Below are 11,475 nucleotides of genomic sequence, written 5' to 3'. Positions count from 1 at the left end.
CTACACTGACCTGGACATTTAGTTGTTAAAATGAGACTGTTCCTGTGACTGAGAAGTCAGAAAAGCTATGAGATTGGTCTGAATTCAAACAGGGGTGTGAAAAGAATTAGCCTACGGAGGGCATCTGAAGGAACAGTGAGAACAAGAACAGTGCCTGGTACAGAGGAGGAAACATTTGAGTGACTGTATGACTGGAACTCCAAGATGCAAATAGGAAAATGAGAAAGAGATGGGTCCCCTGCCCCCAGGCTTAAACTGAAAATTTGAAAAAAAATTACTATCATAATGATTTTATAGAAATAGCTCTCGGGAACCTATGACAGTAGGTTGAGTCCCAGCTTAGTAAGGGTATTGAGTATCACCTAAAGTCAGCTAGTGGACAGTGAATGGGCCGTGGTGACCAAGTAACTATAATTGGAAATCTCTCTTTCTACATGAAAACAAACGGGAAGAAAATTTTGTTTCAGTTCTCCATGGAGAGTATTTTTATTTGTTTATATTCTTCTCGCATACTCTAAAATGCACAGTGTGAATTTCCTTTCCTCAGAAACAGAGGTGAGGCTGGTCCATTTCGCTGAGATCTTCAGAAGGTCTTCGGAAATGTTGCCTTAGGTTTGAGCTAAGCAAGTCACAGGGATTGGTCACGAACGACTACAAAATTACAGGAGAGCTAGTTATTATCCAACAGTTACTAGAAAAGCACTGGGCACACTGACATACAGCCAGACAGAGGGGGTAACAGAAGAGCAGATCTTGTTTAAGTGATGGGATTTCCATATATACGGCTCTATGTACAGTATCAGAATTCTCTTACAGACAGTAAACTTAGGCTTAAATCATTTAAGGGCACTCTTATATAAGTACAAGTCTCACTCATTTTAATCTTTTCTCTTTGGCTCACAAATGCACGAAAATACCATGAACAGTTTTCAGAACTTACTGCATTTATATATAAATAAGATACATTACGAATGGGAAGAAAATACAAGACACCTCTTTCACATGGTAAATCTCTGAATATAAATAAGCAAATATCTCATATATACCTACAATTAAACAGTCATTTAGATCATTACATGTGTTTTTCCTCCGCCCCAAGGTCAGACAACAGAGATATGCACAGTCTACACAAATGAATTTCTAAAAATACAGCAACAGCACACCGGTAACCATGACTCTGCTACTGTTTTTCCTTAACCAGATACTAATGGGGAGGGTGTGACTCTTGTCACCGAGTGGTGCTTTTTCTCATCCGTCATCACTTTAGGTGGGGACAACAATGACAACAAGGTCAACTCCTGCTAACAGCATTTCCCTTGGTCCCTACAGCACAACATCTGAAGGAACATTTTCCTGGGGTTGTTGGGCGAGCTGGTTTGCAGCATGTTTGGCCTGTCAGGTAAAGTTAATGGTCTTGGAGTAGGAACATGCGGTGATCTATTACTAACATCCACTCGCTATACATACATACATATCTATAGAGAGAGAGGTATATATAACTGTACATATATACTGTGTTCCTAATGTGCAACTTTTTAAAAAGAACATTATTTCCTGCTAACTATCACAAGCTGAAGTAAAGGTTTAACAGTAGTCAAGATATTATATTTTCCCTCAGTGAAATGGCCTATTGTTGTAGCAACTTGCGGAGATGGCGCTAGCGTGCCAGAGGGGAACAGGAATCTCCGTGGCCTGCTGTTCTACGGGTGGCTACAGATCCTGGCCCAGTCGTTCTATCTCCTCAATGAGGAAGTCGATGTCAGACTGGGTGGCGGCCGGGTTCGAAATGACCATCCGGAAGAAGTTGGCCTTGTCCCCCTGAGGCTGGTAGCCAACCATGGTCGTGCCAGACTCCATCATCAGGGCTTTGATTTTGGGAGCCACCTTGTGATGGAAACAAAACGAAACTCAAGGCTGATATTAACACCACTCTTTTTACCGGTGCAACCAGTTTCTTGGTTGGGAATAAAGGAGCAGTTTGCTTTTCACCCTTTGTGTTTACACTGACGTAAAGACAAAGAAATATTTTATATCTCAGTTTCTTCAGTGGCTAAGATCTAATGACCATTCAAGTCTACCCAGTCATACATACTCTCAGAAATTTTGAAAGTCAGTCAGAGAGCAATGATAATAAAATCAAAATCAAAAACAAACAAACAAAAAAACCCTCTTATGGGCAAGTACACAAATTAAGGCTTCTGTATAATCCAGAACCCAAGATCCTGCCTGGCACACAGATTGGCACAGATGAATATTTGTTGAATGGCTAGATGGTTGGTATATAAATGAAATATACCAATAAGTATCAATCGTATGCAAACTAGATAAAGAATCAACAGTCAGAATGAATCAGCATTAGAGCAGCCTTGAATTTAGCAGAAGATATTGTAACAGACATAGTTGAATATGGAAGTTCCTACGAATATGCATAGGATTCAATTGCCCTGCATACGGCCCCTGGCCCCTTCTTGATGGTATTCAGACAGGAATACGGAGGTTCCTGTTGTATCTGAACCACAGCAAAGGGACAACCCAGGCCCAAGTAGAATGTAACAGGATGGTTCCCCACCAGCCCAAGTCTTTAATTTTTATTTCTCCCCCATTAGAAGACACATTAGAGTAAGGCTATTCCAACCCACCAGGGAAATGCCAAGGGTGAGATGAGGCAAAGGAAAGAGCCATACCTTGTGGAGTCTTTCCCGTCGCTCAGGGCTGTCCGGCATGCTCCGGAGGCTTTGTGGGATGTACCAGAAACAGACATTTGTGTGCTCAGGCTGCAGAGATTTTCACAAACAAGCAAACATACAAACAAAAGAGAAAATTGTGAGAACTTGAGAGAAGGCTTCTGCCAAACCCCTATGGACCTTTGGTGGAATTCTCCCCCACCAGAAAAACCCACCAAAAACAAAACAAAACAAGGAAAAGCAGTGAAATGTTAAAAAATAATTATATTTCGGTAGTTTTAAGAAAGAGTACTATCCATTTGCCATTTTGTAGTGCCTCATATCTCGAAGATGCTCGAAACACAATTTATTTTATTGATAAGTGAATGTTTTTCTGAGCTTACTATACTGATATTGAATCTTTTCTTTTTAAAAAAATATACTTTATTGAATTTTTACAGAGAGAAAGGGAGAGGGAGAGTTAGAAACATGATGAGAGAGAAACATCGGTCAGCTGCCTCCTGCACATCCCCTACTGGGGATGTGCCCGAAACCAAGGTACATGCCCTTGACGAGAATCAAACCTGTAATCTTTCAGTCCACGGGCCGACACTCTATCCACTGAGCCAAACCGGTTAGGGCTTGAGTCTTTTCTTGATGACTCAGGGTTATCATAAAGAACATTAATACTGTTCTAACCTGTAAGACAGGGCTAACTGTGATGCCCAGAACTCTTTAGTGTCCCTCCCTTAAAGACTCCTATGCTTTTCAGTTCTTCCATATTCTTGCTACAGTTTTTCAGTTTCCTTCCTAGTTGCTGTTTGCCGTCATTGTGCCTGCCTCTGACTGGCTTGAGACATCACATTTGTCTTAAAGCTGCTAACAGAATATTTAAAATAGTGTAAATGATCAGAGTGGGGTCCCATGGGTGAAGGGCATGAGGACTGTATTGTGGATTTGAACTGCTCAGATCCCCCTCCCCGATGCTGACAGGCCTCTTTCTTCCTCAGTTGGTGATTCTCCGGTGTGCTCCTACTAGTCTAGACTGCCTAATAAACTGGCTAAGCTGGATGCAGGTGGTGTTATTTTTTATTGGGTTATGAGTGGATTTTCTTTTATTTAACACTGGCTCCTATTCGGCGATGGAAACATTCTTTAGCCAATCGCCAGCTCTGTTAGGGCAGCGGCAGTATATTTTTTGGTCACTACTATAGAACTCAGCTCCTGGCATGGGGCATCCAATTCACAAGGAGCCAAACTTCCACACAGCGGGCACTCAGTACTTCATTATGCACCATGTAGAGATGAACTCAGGGCAGACACGATTGTACCTTGCTCTCCTCATAATGAATCTATGTAAAGTAGAACTTCAATTTAGAACCTGTCTTGGGAATCAAGCATAGACCCATCCTATAAGCTTCTTGGAGCTGAGAAAGAATCTATATATATATAAAAGGCTAAGCTGACTTGCGCATGCGCGATACATATAAAGCTCTCACTGGCGCCAATCGCACGCGTGTGTTTCGATCTGTCACGGTTGATCGTGAATTTGGTTGATACTTCTATTATAGAGAAAGGGCAAATAGTGATATTAAAATATTTCTTCTAGCCCTAACCGGTTTGGCTCAGTGGATAGAGCGTCGGCCTGTGGACTGAAAGGTCCCAGGTTCAATTCCGGTCAAGGGCATTTACCTTGGTAGCAGGCACATCCCCAGTAGGAGTTGTGCAGGAGGCAGCTGATTGATGTTTCTCTCTCTTTGATGTTTCTAACTCTCTATCCCTCTCCCTTCCTCTCTGTAAAAAATCAATAAAATATATTTAAAAAAATTTCTTCTAATGAATTTCCTTTCAGTGTACATGAATCCGTGCACTGGAACATTAGTGTATGATAAAGGGTTCAGACCTGCCAAGGAAAGACCTCTTGTCAGCAAAGAGGTGAAGGGGAAAAGTCATCCCAAAGCTACTGGAAGAAACGTTCATGGACACAGAGAGAATTAAATGAATAGTGCATGAGAACGAAAATTCTGAAACAGCTTTGAACAATGTTAGAAAATATGGTTTTAGGAGCTTCCCTCGACAGATTTTCTGATAATGCTATCTATCTAGTCCATGGTGACAACTTACCTCACCATTGAAAACCATCTCAAATTCTTCTCTGGTTTTAATTTTGGCATAGAGGTATTCAGCCAGTTCCAAGCATTTGTTGATCTGATTTTCAAATCCCATTGTTCCCTGTTTTAAAGAAAGAAAAATCGAGTTTATTGGTGAGAGGTTGTATTTCCACTGGTGATGGGCATTTGAGAAGGCCATGCTGTCCTTGTCTGCTGGAAATGGACATGAGACTATCCTCAGAGATGGACAGGAAGCAGCATCTGACTGTGCACTGCCTCTTCGCAGCTCAGCGAAGCGTGCCTGCTCTCTTTCGAAGGCTCTCTAGTCTCTGGGCAGTAATTCTCAACCGGGCTCTTCGCTCCTGCTAGTTATTCACAGCCTGGACCTGGAGTCTATTTTCTGGTTTGCTTTATGATACTGCTGCTCAGTTTATAAACTGTAGCCGGCCCATGATAAAATGAGTACAGAAATTGAGATTTCGCAATAAGAAACTTTTATAGCAATGTGACAGAATAACTTTAATGTCTACTGAATCTAATTTTAAAAATTGGCGTTTATACCTTGGATGTTTTTCATTTCGTGTTTTTTTTCCTAGCAATTCATCTCTATTATAACTGGCTCTTCACCACAGTTTGAGAAGCATTGCTTTAGACCCACCTTCCCCAGCAGTGAGTCCTGGTCAAACATGTCCCCACGCTCCCGGGCAGGCTACCTTCCACAGCACAGCATCATGCTTTGTGCTGACAGGCAGGCAGGCAGATGGGGAAGCCACTGGTCTCAGTACATGCCCTGAGATTGCAATAGCTCCAACTATTGACGAACTGGTTGAGCATGAGTTTCAGAAGCCAGCACGGCTGATGAATAACAGCAGTGTGCAGGCTGTTGAGCGGGTCAGTGTTAACAAGAGCAGATGCACAGGCTGGCTTGTGGATTGCTAATGGGCCTGGGCGAGGTCCAATGCTGGCAAAGCAGCAGCCACGGCTGGGCGTACACCCTGGCCAGGCCACTTTCCACTTGGGGAGCAAGCGTGCACCGGGGCACCCCCCCCTCAGCAGCCCATTCACAAGGAGCTGAACTTCCAGCTGATGGCTCAAGGGGTTATTTTTAGGTAAAACAAATAGGCAAATTACTGAGACAGTGTGGCTATTATATTTCTAAAAGGCAGGGCTCTTTCTCTTGTTGCCTATGGCTATTTGTATGTTTAAAATACCTATAATTTCTTTGTGGTAGACATACAATTCAGACTACTTATATGTTAAGACACAATGGCTACATCAGGGGAAAAAACTAAGAATCTTGTCAAATTCTTCCTACAGAGGAAATACGTGACTAGATATTCACTGGAAAGCCTTGTTTTGGTATTAGGTAGACCCAATCTTAAATCATGGAAGTTAGTAAAGTTAATTTACAGTAGGTAAATAAAAATTATAGATACAGCCCTGACCGGTTTGGCTCGGTGGATAGAGCATCAGCCTGCGGACTGAAGGGTCCCAGGTTTGATTCAGGTCAAGGGCATGTACCTTGGTTGTGGGCACATCCCCAGTGGGGGATGTGCAGGAAGCAGCTGACCGATGTTTCTCTCTCATCAATGTTTCTAACTCTCTATCCCTCTCCCTTCCTCTCTGTAAAAAATCAATAAAATATATTTTAAAAAGTTATAGATACAGTATACAGCTGTAAAATAAAAATTGCCTTTACTTGATTGCATAAAAGCACTTTTGAAACAAATAGTTAAACAGTAATCCTCTCCCCTCACCCATATTTTGGGGAAAATTCCAATAGTTTGCTTTTTAAAAATATATATAGAGAGACTCAGAAATGTAACCTGAATGGCTGATGAGTGCAGATCCTGCATTCAGTCTAGCAGTAGGATTTCTTGGAATAAGTATGTATTTTCCAGAATAGTGTATCGAGTACAAATAATGAGAAAGCCATATTTAAACAGATCTTAAAACTGTTCTGCTTTGCCCTAGCTGGTTTGATTCAGTGGATAAGAGTGTTGGCCTATGGACTGAAGGGTCCCAGGTTTGATTCTGGTCAAAGGCACATATCCAGGTTTCGGGCTCAATCCCCAGTGGGGGGCGTGCAGGAGGCAGCTAATCAATGATTCTCTCTAACCACTGATGTTTCTATCTCTCTTCCTCTGTGAAAATCAATAATAAAAAACCCAAAATTGTTGTTTTGTTCATTTGTTTTGATATGTTCATTGAACATATCCCATGATTGGAGGCCTTATAAAGGCATCCAGGGTTCTGTTCATACCAATGCAGTAATTTTATCTTTATCTCTTTCTATATCTACACTAAATAACTTCGGCATCCCTAAGGATTGCTGTCGAAGTCTTTATCTTAGCATCATTTTTAGTTGTTATAAGAGGAAGTTATATATAAAAAAAACTTCATGCTAATTCAAACTGAGGAGATTGAATGGAGGAAGGGAGAATTTGACATGAGAAAGAAAGTGACTTCATTTGCAAAGAAAATACAGTTAACTCCATTATCTAGATATTGATTGAACACATAGTGAGTTATCTGTGATACAACTTTGCCTCTCTTTTGCCAGCCTGTGCAAATTACATTTCTGCTCTATTTCCTGAATTCCCTTTTTCTTACCTTTGCTTTCCACATCAGCCAGAACTTGAAAATGTCCACGTGACGGCCACACTGAATTGCCTTGTCCCCAGTGTCATAGGAGACATCATATTGCTTGTCTGGCTGGAAGAGGTAGCCTGCACACATCTGGTTGCATCCTTGGAGTATCCCCTATCATGCAATTCAAGACAGGCATGAATCTGTATCCACAGGTCAGAGACGTGGTGGCTTTGAAGGAGGGCTGGCTGGACTAGGGGTCACAGGCATCCTTCCTGATGTCTTATGAGCTCTTGCACTTGTTCTCTCGTCCTTCTCTAAAACCACTCTTGGGGAAACCTTCGCCCCTTTCCCTCTGTCACTCTCATTAGAAAATAATCTTTTGTCTCAGATGCCAACCCAAGGACCCCACTGTCTCTCTTAGGGACATTTGGAAATATGTGTGGGTGTTTTGGGTTGTTTCAAAGTCTGGGAAGTGCTACGGCATTCAGTGGGCAGGGGGTAGAAACTTCCTGCAGTGGGCGGGACAGTCTCCTGTTGGGAAGAATGTTCCTCCCCAAAAGCATCCCCTAGAAAGTCTTCTGATCTTTTCCAGGATGTGCTTTGCAGTGGAGGCCCTCTGAGGGGCGGAGTGAAGCACGCATGCGGGTTCTGGCTCCTACAGGTTGGGGACAGATTCTTTGGGTTGCCTCAGTGTGCAAAGGTTTCCCTTCGAGGGCAGGGTGCTGTTATCAGATGCTTTTGGGAGGGAGTCCGCTACTGACTCACTTACAGAAGCTTTTGGTCAACAGTCCTCGTTACTCTGAGTTGACATTTGTAAATACGTAAAGGTCATCTGTATCTCAGCTCCTGAGGCCACAAATTCAGGCTAAGAATTTCAAGAATATTCCAGTGACCACTTTGTTGCCCTCACTCAGGTTCCAATTGCTCTCACTTTGTTTGTATAAACATGAAGGAATGTGAAATGACATAATGCCCTTAGAGTTCCTGTCACTGACAGGGCCCTGAGCCCAGAACAAGGAAGGACAGTGGAAGGCAGGAGCCAAGAGGAGGAAGGAGATTAGCTGAAGACTAACAGATAAAGGCGGGGAAGAACAGCAATGGCAGTCCTCACGGGGCAGTCATCGTGTGAGCTTGTCACCGAGTACTGTATCAAGACCCCATGCCGCCGAAACTGGTTTGGCTCAGTGGATAGAGCGTCGGCCTGCGGACTGAGAGGTCCCAGGTTCGATTCCGGTCAAGGGCATGTACCTTGGTTGCAGGCACATCCCCAGTGGGGGGTGTGCAGGAGGCAGCTGATCGATGTTATGTTTCTCTGTCATCGATGTTTCTAACTCTCTATCTCTCTCCTTTCCTCTCTGTAAAAACTCAATAAAATATATATATATTTTTTTAAAAAAGACCCCATGCTTTTCTCTTCTTGCGCCTTCTAAACTTTAATAAAGGGTGTGTAGGCCACCAGCTCATCTCTGGAGGGAGTACAGACCTTCTCCTTGACGAGGATGGCGGAGCACTGCAGCAGCACGCCCATCATCTTGTGAGGGTTCCAGGTCACCGAGCTGGCCCTGCAAGAAGCATGTGACACTCTGAGAAGGTGCAGGCATCAGCAAGAGACTGTCCTCTTAAGGAAAACACCACCCTAGGCAGCCCACGTTTTCGACGCCTGGTGGTAAACAACTGTTTTGCAGGCAGTCTCAGGGTACTACGGGGCAGATTCCCGCTTCTAAACAACTCCTATTCACCACGGCTAACGTTCGTGAAGAACTTGCTGCGTGTCCTGTTACCGTGGGAGCTTTGCAGGCGTTATGCCAGTGTGGTGTCATGGTTTGAAACTCCGGACTTCGGAGCCAAACTGTCCAAATCAGAATCCTGGCTCTGATATTTGCTAGTTTGGGCAAGTTACATAACTCCTCTGTGCCTCAGTTTCCTCATCTGTAAAATGGGGGGTATGTGTCACAGAATTGGAGAAAATGAGTTAATAAATACATACTGCTAATAACTGTGCCTGGAATACTTAATTCTCATAACAACCTGCTGGGGTCCAACCCCAGCAGGTCCAGGGGTCCCCAAAGGTGTGGACGGAGTCGGCGAAGAAGGAATGACACGGAGACAGTGTTCAGTTGATCAGCAGCCTTGCCAGGATCTCTAGCCACAATCTCCAGCCAAGTCCTGTGTCCATGTTCTCTTGTTAGGTTCTCCAGCCAGGTTCTGTAGCCATGTTCTCTCGCTAGGTTCTCCAGCTAGGTTCGGTCACCAGGTTCTGTAGCCGGGTTCTTCAGCCAGGTTCTGTCTAGGTTCTCGCCAGGTTCTGTTAAGAGGTTTTATTCCCTCCCTAACTTCAGGGGAAAATCCCTACCTGGGGAAACAACCTTTCTCGGAGAGGTGACCTTGGTTAAAACACATAGTACCAAGAAGGTGAGCAAACATATTAAGAACAGTATGCCATATACGCCAGGTCCCTTGAAACAGCAAGGATGGACCGGCTCCCAGCAACAACCTATGATACAGGAACTACTGTCTATTTTAGATGGAGAAACTAAGGCACAAATAGGTTAAATACATCACCCAAAAGCACAGAGCTAGGAAGTGTTGGAGCCAAGATTCAAGTACAGGGAGTCTAATTGCACAGCCAGTGTTTCTAACCCTTCTGCAACCTGCCTCCCTCTTAGCCACAGGCTCTGGCTGCTTCAGCCTTCGGTTCTTATTTATAAAATAGGCTGGCCATGCTGATCTACCTACTTATGAGGTAGTGAGTGGAGTGACACTTAAAAGCAAGGATCAATTAGGCAGCCCTAGACTTTGACTATGTAGCAGCTTTGTTTAAATGCTAAATGAACATGACATTGCCAGTTTAGGCCGCAATGATAGCTTCACAAGCACGGTCTCCTAGCAACCGCATCACTCTGTTAGTGAGCAGCATGCTCGCTAGGACATGACGGAAAGGACTAAGTAGACTGTATGATGACTACAGCTTGGGTAACTCTCTTCGGTGGTTTACAGACTCCTTCCCAATGGCCTGGCCCACAGCTGGGCTCTGCGCTTTCATATGTTAAGGATGTTCTCCCCAAACAGAGCAATTGGCTCCGAAATACACTGACTCTCTCCCTAGAGCAGTGGTTCTCAACCTTCCTAATGCCGCGACCCTTTAATATAGTTCCTCATGTTGTGGTGACCCCCAATTTCATTGTTACAAACTGAACATAATTAAAGCATAGCGATTAATCACAAAAACAATATGTAATTATATATGTGTTTTTCCGATGGTCTTAGGCGACCCCTGTGAAAGGGTCGTTCGACCCCCCAAAGGGGTCGCGACCCACAGGTTGAGAACCGCTGCCCTAAAGCTAACACTTGCTGTGAATTTTTAACCTCTCCATCTTGCCTAGGTCCTTTAGAGGGAAAAGGGTGTATATGTGTGACGACAGGGTGTGCGCTGTATTTCAAAGATAAGAGAGAAAGGCCTGAGGTCCTGTTGTTCTAAGTGGGTAAGGAAGAAAACCTCTGAGAAAGAGACCCATGAGAAGTTCTCAGGAAAGTTGACTAAGTGCTTATCTCATTAAAATGCATCAGTGAGTCAAGCCATACTTAATCAATTTTCTCATAGCTCTCATCCCTGAGCCATTCAAAATTATATTTAGACCTCATAGCATGCCTTAAATTAAGTGGTTTTTTGAGTGTCCTAAAGGTCTGAAGTACATGACTCTCTGCTGCTACAAATGGAAACTAATAAGACATGATATGGATTCAATTTCCTTCAGAAGACATACATGCTCTAAAATGTTAGGTAAGAAAAAGGCTAGTGAAAAATGTTCCTACGCTCAAGGATGGAAAATAAAAATCGCCAGATAAACCTAAAGTACAGCTGGACCGGTTCTTCTATATTTAATATATTGTCCTCCAAGTTACAGAGTCAGGGAACTATGCTGCAAAGAGTCCGTCCCGCTCACTTTGACACTGGCTTTTCAAAACTGGCCCAGCAGGGAAGGGGCACAGCACAGGTCAGAGAACCTCGATGAGAGAAGCCACAGGTGCGCTCTCCCCGGTGCCGCTCCCAGGCCACGCGCTCGCCTTGTCTGCTCTCACCTGGCACTTTGCTCCAACCTCACTGGCCT

At 43.7% G+C, this 11,475-nt stretch overlaps 1 protein-coding gene across 1 annotated transcript in view; it reads right to left on the bottom strand.

Moving 5' to 3' along the window:
* Nucleotides 1-456: 456 nt before the first annotated feature.
* GAD1 (glutamate decarboxylase 1) overlaps nt 457-11,475 on the bottom strand; it is a 42,875-nt gene continuing 31,856 nt past the window's right edge. The window contains exons 12-16 of the mRNA XM_015565783.1: nt 8,850-8,928; nt 7,388-7,537; nt 4,788-4,895; nt 2,685-2,774; nt 457-1,884 (exon numbers count right to left, since the gene is read on the bottom strand). Of these exons, the coding sequence (XP_015421269.1) occupies nt 1,711-1,884; nt 2,685-2,774; nt 4,788-4,895; nt 7,388-7,537; nt 8,850-8,928 (601 nt within the window). The 3' untranslated portion in view covers nt 457-1,710. The remainder of the gene's footprint in view (nt 1,885-2,684; nt 2,775-4,787; nt 4,896-7,387; nt 7,538-8,849; nt 8,929-11,475) is intronic.

This window comes from Myotis davidii, unplaced genomic scaffold, assembly GCF_000327345.1.
Source record: "Myotis davidii unplaced genomic scaffold, ASM32734v1 scaffold59, whole genome shotgun sequence".
In the NCBI taxonomy this organism is placed as follows: domain Eukaryota; kingdom Metazoa; phylum Chordata; class Mammalia; order Chiroptera; family Vespertilionidae; genus Myotis; species Myotis davidii.
The sequence above is the reverse complement of the archived record's forward strand: the minus strand, read 5'-3'. Positions and strand labels throughout refer to the sequence as shown.